Consider the following 16,482-nt stretch of genomic DNA (forward strand, 5'->3'; position numbering starts at 1 on the left):
ATATGACGGGATTCAAACCTTCAATCACTGATATGAACACAAAGACTATTACATGTTCATATAAATGCTATCTGAAAACCCTTTTTCCTCACAGCCGATAAGATGAAATGATGGATGCAGAGAATTAGATGAATGTGGAGAGATCTGGAAGTCAAACAGAAATGCCAGGAATGTTAGACTTTTTCTTTTAACTAAACAACTTGACAGCTCAGATACATGTGGTCCGAGTCAGCATACAGTAGCAAATAATCCAAAGCCTTTGAAGAAAAGCTTCATTTATGGGTTTTCCCCAAAGGAGTCCTCTCAGTAATAACCCCTAAATCAGAAAATATGAATTTATGTGACTGAGATTTATCAAAAGTGACCTTAAGCTTTCTGCTGATGTGAGTTTAAACTCTATAACTCATGCATGCTGTGCCACTCATTCTTTGTTATCTGGTGTAAAAATGTGTTTTTCTCACAGTGGAGTTCAGTCCAAAGATCTGCAGCCAAGATATGATGGCTCACAACAAACCACAGAGGATATCTGTGTTTTCCCAGCTCAGAAATAAAACAATCATCTCTCCAGGAGGAACCCAGAGAGGGAGAGGAGAGGAGGCTCTTGTTGGGCTCTTGTCCCGCCTCCTGCTCCTTCTCCTCCTCCTCCTGCATGCAGGGGAGGGAGCAAGTGAAGGAGTCAGCTCTCTGCCATTGTTCTTGTTCTGGGAGTCTTGTGAGGACGGACAGGTCGGGTACCGGAGCGGTATGACGGGCTCCGGTCCGAAGCTCGGGGTGCTGCTGCTGCTGGCCGTCCTGCTGCAGACTGTGGTCGTCACCATCACCGTGCTGCACTTCACCACAGCTCTCAACTCGGTAAGGACTTTATTTAGTTAAAAAAAAGAGTAGGTGGAGGTCTTTGGAGACTTTTACGCACCAGCTCGGCTTCTTCACAAACACTCTCTTTTTGTGAGCTGACCTCTAACATCTCTCTGTGCTTTACACACTCTTAAGCTTTTATTGTGTCACAGTTTTCAGTTAAGTCGTTTTCATGGCCTCTGGTTCCAGTCCAGGAAACTTCTCATTTCTTTAATTATATATTTTTTTGCAAAATGCATTGCAGGCTACATATAATGCTTTAACAGCAAAGACAGTGTGTGCACAATGCAGTTGCATGCAGTGACACACTTTTATCTGCATTTGCAAAACACAGAGAAGGAGGAAGAGGAAGTAAAGCAGCAGAGGTTTACTGCAGCGTTTTTATGATTAGCTGTGATTATAAGGAAGACTTTTCTCTCTCTGTGTGTGTGTGTGTGTGTGTGTGTGTGTGTGTGTGTGTGTGTGTGTGTGTGTGTTGGACTCACTCTGCTTGTTTTGGGTGACTCCCACTTTCAGTGTGTTTGTTTACAGGAATGAATCATGAGGTGAGATAAGGTCAAAGAATACAGGAGGAAATGAAACCAAACATGACGAGCAAAAAGAAAGAGCCAAGAAGTGATGCTGACTCAGGCTCCCAGAGAGCTTTTTAACACAGATGATGATGATGAAGGTGTAAAAGGTGCTTTAAGTCCCAGTTACAGTTAACAGAAGGAAAACCTTCCTCAGAGAGAAACCAGAGAGACATCCGTCCTCTTTGTTTGATTCCCGTTCTTGACATTTGTTGTCTCTTCTTGTTGCAGATGAAGGAGACGTTCGCCAGGAGCAGCGTTTCCTGTCTGATGGGCGGCGACCTTCAGAGCATCACGGCGGTCCGCGGTGACCCGTGCTGGCAGGTCACCCAGCAGCTCCACCTGCTCATCGAGAAGGTAACCCTAACCGCCCCCCCACTGACCTTCTCGCTTCCACAGACACCGTGATGTAGTTGACACTTTCCATCTGTGTCACGTATGACTTCACCGCCTCTCGGCCCACAATGACTTCCTCATATCAGTATTTGTCCATCCGTATTAAAGACTCGATGATTATTCTGCCAGCTGCTGAGATTTATGGTTTTTCAAAAGCTAAAGTTTTTCCCCTCCAGCTGTGGATCAGAACCTCCCCACCCACCGTCCAGAGCGTTACCAACCGCCCCACACTCCAGCCTCAAAGTACAAAGCAGATTAAAATCAGGTTTAATCTTATCATCTTTATTATTACACAGTCTTTTATTGATTTAACTTTTTGGGAGTTTTGCAGCGATGATCACATTTAATTCTGTTTTCTGATAAATATTAAGTAGAGTTTAAACAATTAGTTCGTTTGTGACAGAATATTAACATTAAACTAATGTTTCTGTAGGTTTTCCAAGCAAAATAAATACAAATTCTCTTGTTCCAGCTTCTCAAATGTGAGTTTTTGATTAGACTGGATAAGTTATCCGACCTCACTAAACACTTTTTACAACTTTCTACAGTTTGATGAGTAAAATATGTGGAATTCCCCTTTAATCCTATTTCCCATGATGTTGGATTCTTGTGCATAATCAATAACATATTTTCTTGCATCACAAAAGTATTTCTTGTTTATATCGTAAAAGTTGCGTCATGTGACTTTACTGTTTAGAGGAAGGATTAGTTTTCTCAACAACCCTAATTGGAAAAATGTGAATTTCCACACAGGCGACTGAGAACAGGTGTGCATGTAGAACACACCTGTGTGACGGAACAGGAGCTTAATTATTGATTGTTTTTATTATTGTCGATAAATCACATTAAAAGACCAAAAACAAGCTGTGAATGTTTCCACTAACAAGTGTCCTGATTTTCTCATAGAGCTTTATTAAAAACACATCAATGAGCCACATGGTCCTTCATCACCACGACAACACACACTGTAGTTTATTTTAAAATCAATCCCACATACAAATATGTGGATTAATCCGCCACTTAAAGTAGTCCCCAACAAATGCACTACATCCTCCTGTTTGTTTGATAAAAAAATAAACCATATATTTGTGTTTTTAAAGGGACAGTGCGCAGAAATGTAAGGCGTCATCTAGCGGTGTAGTTGCAGATAAAAAACGACAGTTTATCCTCCCTTTCCCTGCTGTAACCGTGGTAACGCTGTGTACCACAGCTCAGAGTCAACTACGGTGGCCTTCAGGGAACATAAAAACGTGAAAGTCTCTCTGTTTGTCCATTCTGGGCTACTGTAGTTCAACATGGCGGACCCCACCTCCTGCTCCCTATGTAGATATTAGGGGATTCTTTTAAGCTAAAAAAAATAACGATTCTTAGTTTATGGCGATTATGCACTGATGAAAACATAGTTAGGAGTATTATATTATATTTCTTATATTATAATATTATTTAATATTATTATCATTGTTTTTATTATTATATATTTTTTAAATTATTATAATTATCATTATCATCAAGTTACTATTACCAAATTGTTATTATTCTTTTTATGATTATCTTTCTTATCAAAATACAATTATTATATTATTGTTAGCAAATAATTTGTAACATTATTAACAATATTATAATTATTACCAAAATATTATTTAAATCATTATCATCATCATTACATTTTAGTTTTTATCATTACTATCTTTTTTTAACATTATCAAATTATTATTAACATAACCATCATTATTATTACCATCGTTATACATTTTATGATTATTATTTATTCCTATATTTTTTTAATTATTATTATTATCACCATTATTATTATTATCATTATCCTTATTAATTTGTATTATTATTTGTATTATTAATATTATTATTATCCTTATACATTTGTATTATTATTTGTATTATCATTATTATTACTATTATTATTATTATTATTATTATGGTCTTCCTGTGCTGCCGTTCTCTGAACATTAGCAGCAGAAGAAGAAAAATGTTGAAATGATCCGAATCACTGTCTGCAGACGCACAATGAGCTCCTTCATAGCCGGAGATGTGATGTGATCCAGTGAGGTTTAATCAGCACAGGAATGTGTTCACCTGCTCTGTTCTCACTCACACACACACACACACACACACACACACACACACACACACACACACACACACACACACACACACACACACACACACACACACACACACACACACACACACACACACACACACACACACACACTCACTCACTCACACTCACACACACACACACACACACACACACACATATTCTTTTTCCTTTTACTCTCTATATTTGTGCTTTGTGTTTGTTTTCTGTTCCCGGCTCCTCTCACTGACTTTCTTTTTTGAAGCTCGCTCAGTATTTTCTGACCGGACGCAGATTAAATTTAGTTCAGAACATAAACATGATGCAGTTTGAGCCAAAACATCGTTTTCTGCTTCTGGAACCGTGTAAAGAACAATAAAGGCTCCGTGAATCACTTTTGGTTATCTTGTGTCGTACTTTTATTTTACTGCAAATATCTATAAACATTGTTTTTTCTAAAACATATTTCATTGAGGACTTAAAGTAAACGTTAACAGTTAGGTTTATGCAACAAAACCAATAGTTAGGTTTATGCAACAAAACCAACAGTTAGGTTTAAGCAACAAAACTACGATTTAAAGTTGCTCCTGATCACAAAGGGGAGATAATCTTTTATTTTGGCGGGTTAAGGTCTGTGTATTATTATAAAAAATAATATTAAAAATGATTTGAGCGTGTGTCGTGAGGAAAATGTCTCCCCACACATCCCAGATGTGGATTCCATTGAATCTTTTTCTCTTTCTTGATATTTAGGTTGAGCATCTTGCATTTTGGGGGCAGATGTATAAATTCCACATAAAAACTCTCGCATATAAAACACCTCCTTTCTTTCTCCTCTATTTTCATCACGTTTTTCCAATTTACTTTTACGTTTTTTGGACACTGGAAATAAACACGTATTCACTACAGAGTTCGATACAGCTCAGAAAATAGTTTTCATCAGTTTGGCAGTCGTTGCATCTTATATTCTGAGCCAAAGAAACGTAAAAACACAAGGAAGTGGAGGGGAGTCGATCACCGAGGGACGGATCGGGTACCGACCTGACTTTACGTTCAGGGTTGATGTCAGACAAAAGGCTGCCGTTTGTTTTAAAGACTCTAATAAATGTTTTTTCTGCCGTCCACCCTGCAGTCTCTGTCTCAGCGTTACCAGAAGCAGATTTCATCCGTCGTCAGAGGTGAGAAAACTAAACTGACTTTACATTTCTGACAATCCCTGTCTTTGTATTTGTTGTTGGGCACAGTTTCATCCCTTTATTTCTCTCTTCCCGTCAGATGAAGTGTCTCGGGTGCTGCCCTCACTCGTGATGGTCGACAGGTCTTCACCTCGCCCCAAAGTCGCCGCCCACGTCACCGGCAGCTTCGTGCCCAAACTGGAGCAAGAGGGAGGAGGTGGGGGTCTGCATTTACAAATCAATACAGGGCTGACTGGTTTTAAATACACGTGTGATGGATTGATGATCGGTAGGAAGTGATTTGGTTTGCTTAAAGGTGGCAAAGAACAAAATGTCTTTGTAACATGAATGAGCCTGCACACCAGACTACATGTTACATTTAGACATTTTAATACAGTCTGACTCTCAACTAATGAAGAGAGAAATGTTGACATTGTGCAGCACGTCTGGTGTTTTCAATAAAAGATACATCTTGTGATGTGTTTTCCAAGAAAAAGCACATTTTCTCCAATATGTTACTTCAAATCTAACAGATGAAAAAGTTAGGAAGTGATATAATTTAAAAAAAAATGATGGTAAAGCGAGTGAAAATTCTGATTTCAAAATTATGATTATTGATATATATTAGAATTAATAAATGCTGCCTTTGCAAATCAAAATGATAAGAAAGTAAACGTTTTACTATCTCTTAGTAAAAGTGACTTACACAGTGATAATTCATGCTTAGTAAATGTCACAATTTTGCCTAAGAATCTCATAATTTGGACTAAATCAGTATTTAAATTTTAATCAAACTTAACTTTTCATTCATTTGCATCTATTTCATCAATTTAGATCTAAAAAGTCACAAATTTGACTTGAATATATAAAGTTTATGTCAATACTAGAAGTCCTATCGTCTAGGGTATGCTATTAATAAAATAATACATGTTATGTAATAAAATAAATGTTGCCTTTGCAAATCAAAATGATAAGAAACTAAACGTATTACTATCTTATTTTCAAAGTGACTTACAAAGTGATTATTCATGCTTAGTAATTGTCATAATTTTGATGAAGAATCTAATGATTTTGGCCTAAATAATTATTTAAATTTTAATCAAACCTAACTTTTCATTAATTTGCATTTATTTTGATCTAAAAAGTCACAAATTTGACAAGAATATATACAATTTATAAGTTCTATATTCAATAAATGTATCCATGAATACAAAAAATCCTAACATTCATGTATTTGTTTTTTCTTTTATCTGTGTAAATTGGCTTTTATAAGAGATCCTCACCTTCTAGTTTGTGTTCCTTTTCTACAGCTCCAGTCTCGCGACGGGTTCAGGGCCAGAAGATCTCCTGGTGGGAGGGGCAGAAGGGTCTGGCCTTCCTGCAGGACGTCCAGCTGGTGGACGGGGAGCTGGTGGTGCCTCAGCCCGGCCTCTACTACGTCTACGCCCAGACGTACTTCAGACACACCCACTCCCTGGAGGAGGAGGAGGATAGTGAGGAGGACAGTGAGGAGGAGGGGGAGAGAGGGAGGCCTCTGCTGCAGTACGTCTATAAAAAGGTGAGGAGACTTTGAAACACGCCGCCGTCTGTGATTTCGCTGCTTTTCGTTGCTTTTTGCATTTTGAAAACGTCTCCATTTCAATCAAATCATCTTTGATTTTCTACCTTGTTTCTCTTTAAATGTCGTCCAATCTTGGTAACACGAGATCGGCCATAGGCGGAGGTAGTAAGAGGGTGTGGGGGGCAGTTACATCAAATCACGCCGTGACTAACATTTATTAAAGATTGTGAACATTTAAGTTAAATATTTAAAAACTATTTAATAGCAATTTCTCCTTTAAATGTCCATTATGGTCTTATCTTAAAGCTTTGGTGAGGGGGGCATATGGAGAACAGAAAAGGCAGATTCATGGGAAAGGTTTGTAATTAATTATTTAAACTTCACTCCCACTTGTGCTTTTTGATTGTAATTCATTCTCATGAAGGCAGCTCAGCTCAATCAGCACAGAGTCTCTGCCTAGAACAGCTAACGTACGGAGGTTCCATTCAGCAACATTATGGTGCGTTCAAGCTCCAAAGAGTAAAAATGGGCATTGGACGAAGGTAAATTACATGTTTTCACAGCAACATAAAATAGATATTAGAGATTTATTAGAGATATATTTACCTTCTAATCACTAGAAACTTTTGATACATCATTAAAACTACTAATAGTTACCGCAATGGATGACAGTAAGTAAAAGGATAACAAGACACTTTCTTTTGTCCAATTGTTCAAATCTCTGTTTATTGTATTTATAAATGAATAGGCCTTTATTTTCCAGTGGCTGAGAAAAGCTTGATATGAAAACCTGGTCTTAGATCTGATGGTGATTTAGTTAAAGTCACTGGAGGGTAAAAAACAAACGTCTAAATACGATCCCATCGCAGCCTCCCTCCGAGTCTACCTCACAGCTGTTTTTCAAATCACACGCTTATTCAGCAAATTCATTCATCACACTTCATGATTAGATTTGTTTTGACCGGAGACAGACCGGAGACAGACAGAGACAGACCGGAGACAGACAGAGACAGACAGAGACAGACAGAGACAGACAGGAGACAGACAGAGACAGACAGGAGACAGACAGAGACAGACCGGAGACAGACAGGAGACAGACAGGAGACAGACCGGAGACAGACAGAGACAGACAGAGACAGACCGGAGACAGACGGAGACAGACAGGAGACAGACAGAGACAGACCGGAGACAGACAGGAGACAGACAGAGACAGACAGGAGACAGACAGAGAGACAGACAGAGACAGACAGAGACAGACAGGAGACAGACAGAGACAGACAGAGAGGAGACAGACAGGAACAGGAGACAGACAGGAGACAGACAGAGACAGACAGGACAGACAGGAGACAGAGACAGACAGGAGACAGACAGAGACAGACCGGAGACAGGAGACAGACAGGAGACAGACAGAGACAGACAGAGACAGACAGACAGGAGACAGACCGGAGACAGTGAGGCGAATCGTCTGGAATGAACGTCTCCGGCCAGATTTGAACCGGGGGACGTCGTGTTTATGCAACTCGACCATCTGCACATTAGACTGAATCACAACCCAATAAAAACCTGCTTTGTCAGATAAAACCAGATCTATCTGAGGTTCTGATGGTTTGAAGGCCACTAAAAGCTGTTCCAACTGTGAATCAAACAGATTATTATCAGCAGGATAATAAAGTGTAACGTTTCCTGATGAAGTAATAAAAGTCTTAGCTGGTAAAACAACAAAAAGACGTCAGTGAGTCGAGTTTCATCAGACGAACGGTGGAGAGTTAGAACCTGAATCCTGCTCGTTAGAAAGATGTTATTATGACGTAACATATTTGGGGTTTGTGTATTAAAATGACGTCTTAATCAAAGTTGGAAATCATATCAACATGCTTTGGATTTCCTTTACATTTGGATCACAGATGTGCCGTCAAGGAATTTAAACGAAGACCAAATGTGATGTTTTTTATAGAGAAAACTAGAGGATTCTTTTGGGTTGCAACCCACCAGCACGCAAACTGGCTCATTTTATTAAGAATTATGGATTTAATGGAGGGTTGGGCATTTTTATTGAGCTGCAAGAGGTGAACTCTTGGACCAACGATAGATCTACAAAAATGAAAGCATTTTTAAGAATATTTCTATTAATCAAAGATGACAGATTTTTTCATCACACTAGGGGAGTGATAAACAAATAACAGGAAAATGTCGAAATACTCGTCTCAAATATCATCAATATCATCTTAAGGTGCAATATTATCTTTGAAATTGACAAACATCATATGTGTAATTCATGGCCCAATCCAAAAGAAAAAAATAGATCGAGGTTGATAGCCGACCTTAGTTGGTGCAGCGGTTTGTCCTTGAACGCCTCACTCCCTCCACCACCTCTCACTCACCTTTCCTTTCTCCCACCAGGTGAGCTCCTACCCGGTTCCCATCCTGCTGATGAAGACGAGCCGGACCTCCTGCTGGTCCCGGGGCTCCCAGTTCTCTCTGCACTCGGCCCACCAGGGCGGTTTGTTCCCGCTCGGCGCCGGCGACCGGCTGTTCGTCACGGTGACCAACGCCTCCGCGGTGGACATGGACGAGAAGAGCAGCTTCTTTGGGGCTTTTCTCATCAGCTAGACGAGGAGACGCAGGACTCTGGACCGACCATCACGTCGTCTGAAAAGCATCGTTGCAGCCTCTTGACTTCTTGTAAAAAGGAACCAAAATGAAAAACTTCGATGGCGAATCGCGGGGAAGTCCATCTTTCTTTTTTCTGGATCACAAACTGTAAGACATTTGACACTTGGTGATTGGAGAAGACACCGATGTGGATTAAGAGCTAATCAATCAACAAATATTTGTATTTGTGTGTTTTAAAGTTGAGCTTGGACTCGATAGATTAGAGTTTAGGTTGTACAAACATTTCTTCGAGGCAGAAGTTTTTAAAGGTAGCAGTTGTTGATATTTTCAATTGGTGTTTGTCCTGTAATTGGGATTTCTTTTAATGCAAATTGACTCAAGCTGTAGTACCAATTACAGGCGGCAACCTCCGGTTCTGAAAAGTGAAGCCGATGCTTCATGTCTTAAAGTTGCATTCTCTCTCCTGTCCAGCAGGGGGCGACTCCTCTGGTTGTATAGAAGTCTATGAGAAAATGACTCTACTTCTCTCTTGATTTATTCCCTCAGTAAACATTGTAAACATGAGTTTATGGTCTCAATCTCTAGTTTCAAGTCTTCTTCAATACAGCATGATGTTCATTTAGTAAATAGACGAACAAAACCAAGATATCCCAAACCAAAAAACCAAGATGGCGACAGTCGACAACCTGGATGGGGACAACCTAAAACCAAGAGAGTTAAACCAAGATGAAAAAAACCAAGATGTGAAGACCAAAAAACAAGATGGCGATGGCCAAAAAACTAAATTGCGGTGGCTTAAAACAGATATGATGTTGGCTAAAAACCAAGATGGTGGCGACCTTAATGCCGAATTTGAGGCTTCAAACGGCAGTCAACAAACCAATGGGTGACATCAAGATGACTACGTCCACTTCCTATATACAGTCTATGGTGAACTACCGCGCTGTGTTCAATGCAGTAGCAGTTTAGGCCGTTAAAACTGGTGTCTGCCTCAAAGAAATGTTTGTATGAACCTCTTATCAGCTGAACATTGGTGATTATCTGAGTCCCTGAGTGTGTGTTTGTGTAAAGATGTAAATATTGTGCTATATTTTGTTTATTTTTCTGCACATTCTGGGTCAGGAGTTCTCAATGAACTTCTGAGACCATTCACTGGTCATGTGCTACTACTAATATCTCAGTTAGTTGACAGCCGTGTTGAAAGATTAATGGTGTGAAATCACCACCTCTTACTTCACGAGTTTCACAGAACCACTTATAAACTACGCTCCCCACAAATCAGGCTTTGTGTTTTTGTTGGCAGCAGAAGCTCAAGTCTTTCCCTCTGCTGTTGGCTCGTCCGTCTCCACCGTTCTCTAAATGGTGCATTTAAATGCTCCCTGAACGGTTGGTTTTTCTCGGGCATTTGTGTCATGTTGGATTAGCTGCAGATGTGACCCTGAAAGCAGTCACGCACATCTGCATCCAAACAGCAGGAAAATGTGGGTGTTTTTTTGGGGGGTTTTCTGTAGCGGTTTGTAATGAACACTGACGCAAATACACCGACGCTCAAGGACGGTTAAACAAAAGGATCAGATATTTTCGACCGAATTCATTCTTGATTTAAGAATGATTCATTCTTAACTTAAAGGTCTGAATACTAGATTTCTCCTGTGACCTTCCTCAGCGGATGGAGTTATGATGTAAGAACTAAAGAAATGCCTGATGAAGGCCATGAAATGTGGGAAGTCAAACTACTATTTTCAAGCTCAAGAACGAAACCTCCGTTAAGCTCCTTTAAATTTGAGAAAATCAATAAATTGATAAAGATGTCCACATTATTAAGTTTCTACTAAGGTTTAAGTTCTCTATTTTCCAATATGACATGAATGCAGCATTTACTGTAGCACTTATGTAAATATCAAAACACAAGACCTTTTATATTTGTTGTTTGAATGTATAAACTTTCTTCAAATGTTTTTTTTCTATTGTTTGCATCCAAACATGATGTAAAATCGTTGATATTAACAAGGCTATAAGTCGATCCATAGAAAAGTAATCTTTTACTATTTTGATAATTGATATATCATGCAAAAAAATGGTAGAAAAATCCTGTTTTCAGTCACTGAGAAGATTTACCACTTTTATCTGTTTTATTTCATATTAAAGTGAATATCTTCCCACAAAACAAGACATTTAAAGATGTCATCTGGACTTTGAAGAACTAAGGATGGACATATGTTCTGACATTTATAAAATAACTGATAATGAAAATAATCTTGATGAATCTTGATGTGAGTGTACACACTGTGAGGTGGATGTTTAAAGAAATAATCTCAGACTTTCATTTGCATAAATGTCTGTTAAGTCACTTTCTGTCACTGAAGGAGGAAACACAATGGTGAATGAGCTGCTGGTCCACTGATGGAAGTACTGCACTATTAATATATATATTTGCAGTATTATGAAGCGGTGATCTGTGGCGACATTTCAATAAAAAAACAAATCTGTATTTTATAATTATTCTCCTTTTTATACCTACAAGAAAATTTGCTTTTTGTGAAAACTTGAAGCTCAGGTATCAACAAAAAGATTATTGTTTAAACAACCAGGACTGAAATCTTAAGGAACTTTAACAGAACGTTCTGTTGTAGGTTCAGTCTGTACCTTAAAACAAGTCCGGTCTCCTTTTGGACCAACTGGAAAACATCCACCTGCAGTCAGTCTTCTCCGTCAGCTCGACCTCCAACACCTAAAAGTCATAAAATAAAATAAAAACACAACTGTACAATAATCAGGTTTTAGTCAATGAAACTAAATATCAATTTTAACCAGGTAAAATAAATGTGAATGTAAATACACAGCTGGTTTTTTTCTGTAAATGTGTGAAATAAAGAATCTGTAAAAAGAAAGTAAAGACACCTTTGATTTCAGACATCTTGCACTCATCAGTCGTCTGAGGTTCACTGATCAGACGTGCCACGTATGAATCTCCATCACGTCAAACACACAGCGCTGCTCCTCGTGGACTCTGGTTTGTATGTTTTCTATTTACAGTGTGATCATTTATATTGTGTATATATATTGTGTTCTGTAAAAAAACTACTCAGACACACTGATGAACACGAGAGAGCATGAAAACATTTGCTGTAGAACGCAGTGTAATGGAGAAGAATGTCTTTTTTCCAAGTTTTAGATCTGCGATTTGCCAAAATATCAAGAGATCAAAGCAGGAGCGTTAATAAAAACCTGGCTTAAAAATCAAATCATATAATTTAATCCAATTGATTATCTCCATCTTTATGCGTCTGATTTTGAATAAATCCCTATTTTAATTTGTGCAGTTCATAAAACAGGAAACTTTGCTAAATGATGACTTTCTTTTGGTGGAATCAATAAAGGTTTTGCTACAAGAAACAGAAAAGGTGAGATAAGTACAAGATGTAGAGAGAATAAGAGCGTTCTTACCTTTGATTAGACCTCTTCATGTGGTTTCTTCCACATAACAGGACTTTTTAAAGGGTTTTAGAAAAGATGAAACACCGCTGCCCTCTAGTGTTTAAATAACCACACAAACACCTCGTTAGTTTTTGATTTTCTTTCTTTTTTGTGGAAATATGTTACAGTTATATTACAGGTATTTAAATGCCCCGAGGGAGAACAAAAAAAAAAAAAAAAAAAAGACAACATTTGGAGACTAACACGAAGAAGGAGACAGCGACTTAAACAGTCCAGGCCGGATCGACAGGCAGATACACCAAAAACCTGTCAGGAGACGTCCAATAAATACTGCAATGTTAACGCAACTTATTAAAAAACAAACAAACAGAACAGGGAAAACATGTGCGCTCTCCTTCTAGTGTCCTCTGTGGTGTTTAGCAGCATGTGTGTAGCTTCCAGAAACCATAAAAAACAAGGTGAACGGCGACGCGCCGGAGGCCTGCAATCAACCAGAGTCTCTACCACGGGTCAGAAACACGGGCTGAAACTGTGGAGGGAAAAGTGCTTAATGCAACAACACACAAATGATTAAAGACTTTAACTCTGACGGGTCAAACTGCAACAGGGGACAGAAGATTTCTCCTGCGACTGACTGACTCCAAAACATCTTCATTTTAACAGTTAATCTTAGTATAAAATAACATTTCCGGGGGTCAGACGGCGGCTCACACAGAAGACACAACATTCAAGAGACACAAATGAAACGTACATCTGGCTGCTGGTGTTTGATTCACAGCAGAAAATATATAGAAAGAAATGTGGGTTTTTTAGCAGAATTGACAACCTACAATCTACCTTTATTTTCTTGTGTGAAACATTCTGGTTGAATGCAGGCGTTCCTCCATTTGTTTTTTAATGTAACTTATAAAATATATCATAAAATGTCTCTCAAATGGAAACTGATACGTCCATGTACAAAAAGTTCTTCTCATATAAATTACACCAGTCTTTGATGATGATGATGATGATGATGTGTCCGTTCCTGCAAACCGAAGCCTTCCCCTCACACATACACACTCTCATGCTCACACACACACACACACACACACACACACACACTCACCGTAGCTACACAACATGCTCTACACATGACCCATAGTAGAGAAGAACACAAAGAAAAGAAACGTTCCCTCCTGAACGGTAACGCTACATCTCCTCGCTCTTCTTTTTCTTCCACACTGTATCTGAATGCACGACATCAAGTCGTCGCAGTTTTCGGGGTGACGGGCGGAGGGCGACTCCTCAGCAGGTCAGCTGGTGGCCCTCGCTGTCGCCCGTCACTGTAGCTGCCTTGTTCTGGCTCCGCCGCCGCCGCCGCCGCCGCCGCCGCCACACGCCCAGCTGGAGAACAAACGCCCAGCTGGAGAACGCCCAGCTGGGTGGGGGAATGTGCGTCAATGACCTCAGCAGTCGAAGCGCATCTCCAGTGAGTCGTCAAAGCCCCTGCCGTCGTGCCCCGCCCCCGACAGGAAGGTGGCGGTGACGGGCGCCCCCGTAGCCGTGGTGACGTTGAGGAGGGTGCTGCCGGGGGAGCTGGTGGCCGGGCCACGGAGGGCGGCCGCGGCGATACTGGTGAGGTTGATGCCCAGCGTGAGGCGCGTCTGTTCCAGGGCTTTCTCCGGCACGGCGAAGGCCTCCAGCTTCTTCTCGCCGTTGGCCATGTAGGAGTTCTGGCAGCCGCGGCAGATACAGTCGAGACACGCCTGAGAACAAACAATCATAGTTAATAACAACGTGATGTCATAAATATAAACATGGCAGATCAACCAAAGGATGCCACAAAATACAGAAAGGTTCAAAGGTCAGGAATGAACCTTTAACGGGATGAAAAGTGGTTTTCTTTAAACAATCACCAAAACTACAACGTTTATCACAGACGTATAACTGTCACCACCAGAGTCTTATCTTTTAGACGGTCCTTGAACACATCATGTCTGACAAACGCATCCCTACGAAGCAACCTAAGGAAGCTTAAAATGTTGATCTTTCATGCAAACATTTAATTCTACATGTCTCATATAAAATCTTGCCACAAATAAACTGTTTGCTTTAAACAGATTTTGTTAAAAACATTCAATTCTGAGCTCCTCAGTGAAACTATGAAGCCGTGACTGATTCATCTGAGACCAACAGTCATGTGACAAAAAGAGGCTGTTAGTGTGAACAGTTCAATAGATATAACACGTGAAGACTCAATTTTTTTTTAACGCAATATGTATTAGTGTGTCAAACTATTTTCTATTAATTTATGTCATACGGTTATTGTTAAAAAATGTAAAATACTTTATACATTAGGTAAGCTATAATAGTAGATTGCTGATTCAATTACTCTAACAATACATCTTAGTTTTATTTATTTAATTATCACAACATCACAACTGTTTACTTATGCGTTCCCCTTGTTTAATACAAATATCTGCAGAACTGCAATGTAGTCTCACACAAGTCAGTAAAATATATATTTTTTCTGAATATGTAGAACCTGCTAGTTAAGAAATAGTATATTAGTTTAATTTGCTTTGCAAGTTTGTTACAATAAAATATCTGTAACAAAAACAGACATTCACAGTTTTATTTTTAGCTGAAATGTTGAAATGTTGTTAGTGTGGGAGGTTCACTATGAAAGCATGCTGAGCTTTAAAAAGTTCTGGAGCGACCGCATAGAGGTCTAACTTCACTAATAGCCAAAGCTCTTTATTACGGTGTCGACAGTATTTCATGCCCCTGAACGCCTCGCACAGAAACAAATTAGTCATAAGACTATAGTGTAAACAGTGTAAACAATGTAAACAAACGCGAGCATCGTTAAATTGAAGGAGCCCGCGGGAGAAAGTTCACTGAGTTAGTATGTAAACACTGTTATCTGTTGAGATGGATGTATTCCAAACATTAGCCTCAGCAGCATCACGGCGTGGGGGGGGGTCTGAGCTGTGATTACAGAGGATGGACGGAGTGTCGGGGGTGTTCTCACCTTGCGGTTGGAGTAACAGGGGCAGCGCTGCCCCCTGCAGGTCAACACCGACGGGTTCTGTGTGGCTCGGCCGCACTTGCAGCCCTTCTTCTCCACGGGCTTCTTATACAGTGGCTTCGAGGGGCTGGGCGGGTGAGTCAGTGGGTGAGCATGGGGGTGTGGGGGCACTCTGTCACGGGGTTGTGTGCGGGGCTTGGGGGTCCCTTGCCGGGCCTTGGTGTAAGCCTTCTTGGGGCCCCCGTGGTGCTCCACAGTCTTTTTCAGCGCCTTGTTGGAGACGAGCACAGTCTTGCCCACCTTGGGGGGCCGCCGTTGGGCACCGGGGCCAGGTGGGGGGGGGGGGGGTGGGGGTGAGGGTGAGGGTGAGGGTGAGGGTGGGGGTGGGGCGTGGCTGAAGGGAACTTGGGCTCCTGCTTGGTGGTGGCAGCGGGGTTTGGGTGGTGGGGGAGCTGTTGGCACCGCGGGGAGGCCCGCACAGGAGGGTGGAGATGGGGAGGGGCTGCAGCTTCTCGCTGTCGCTTTCCGAGCGGGAGCGCTTGCGGTGGTACCGAGGGGGGCGTGGGGGACGGCCGTGGAGGGCTGGGGGGGGGCTGCGGCGAGGGCTGCGGGTGAGGTTGGAGGGGGCGAGGGCTGTTCCCCGGGGGAGGGAGGGGAAGAGGCGGGAGGAGTCTGGGAGAGGCGGGCAGTGAGGTCCGTTGAGCTGGGGGGGGGGTGGGGGTGGGGTCGGGGTCGGCGTCCGTCTCCAGAGTCCGGAGCACCTCCTCCAC

General features: G+C 40.9%; 2 protein-coding genes across 3 annotated transcripts in view; one reads left to right on the plus strand and one right to left on the minus strand.

Annotated features, from left to right (window-relative positions):
* The first annotated feature begins 668 nt into the window (after positions 1-668).
* Positions 669-12,145, plus strand: LOC129110607 (tumor necrosis factor ligand superfamily member 10-like). 2 transcript variants are annotated; one of them, XM_054622735.1, is made up of 6 exons: positions 669-852; positions 1,656-1,781; positions 5,048-5,093; positions 5,191-5,307; positions 6,401-6,648; positions 9,052-12,145. In XM_054622735.1, exons 1-6 carry the CDS (start codon positions 745-747, stop codon positions 9,259-9,261), a joined length of 855 nt encoding a protein of 284 aa, XP_054478710.1. In that variant the 5' UTR covers positions 669-744; the 3' UTR covers positions 9,262-12,145. The 2 variants fall into 2 exon arrangements, with proteins under 2 accessions (XP_054478710.1, XP_054478711.1); XM_054622736.1 differs by lacking the exon at positions 669-852 and adding an exon at positions 1,394-1,534.
* A 1,442-nt stretch (positions 12,146-13,587) lies between these two features.
* The window catches only part of LOC129110821 (E3 ubiquitin-protein ligase MSL2-like), a 6,999-nt gene continuing 4,104 nt past the window's right edge, over positions 13,588-16,482 (minus strand). Inside the window, 7 exon segments of the mRNA XM_054623046.1 lie at positions 13,588-14,447; positions 15,716-16,014; positions 16,017-16,163; positions 16,166-16,272; positions 16,274-16,361; positions 16,364-16,422; positions 16,424-16,482. The exon segment at positions 16,424-16,482 is cut by the window's right edge and continues 113 nt beyond it. Coding sequence (XP_054479021.1) covers positions 14,148-14,447; positions 15,716-16,014; positions 16,017-16,163; positions 16,166-16,272; positions 16,274-16,361; positions 16,364-16,422; positions 16,424-16,482 — 1,059 coding nt within the window. The 3' untranslated portion in view covers positions 13,588-14,147.

This window comes from Anoplopoma fimbria, chromosome 21 (genome assembly GCF_027596085.1).
Source record: "Anoplopoma fimbria isolate UVic2021 breed Golden Eagle Sablefish chromosome 21, Afim_UVic_2022, whole genome shotgun sequence".
Classification (NCBI taxonomy): domain Eukaryota; kingdom Metazoa; phylum Chordata; class Actinopteri; order Perciformes; family Anoplopomatidae; genus Anoplopoma; species Anoplopoma fimbria.

What these genes read in the sequence shown, in the direction of transcription:
- LOC129110607 (XM_054622735.1), top strand. Translation starts at nt 745, where the DNA reads ATGACGGGCTCCGGTCCGAAGCTCGGGGTGCTGCTGCTGCTGGCCGTC. An exon ending in TCACCACAGCTCTCAACTCG is followed by an intron (nt 853 to 1,655) that starts GTAAGGACTTTA and finishes TTCTTGTTGCAG; the next exon opens with ATGAAGGAGACGTTCGCCAG. An exon ending in TGCAGTACGTCTATAAAAAG is followed by an intron (nt 6,649 to 9,051) that starts GTGAGGAGACTT and finishes TTCTCCCACCAG; the next exon opens with GTGAGCTCCTACCCGGTTCC.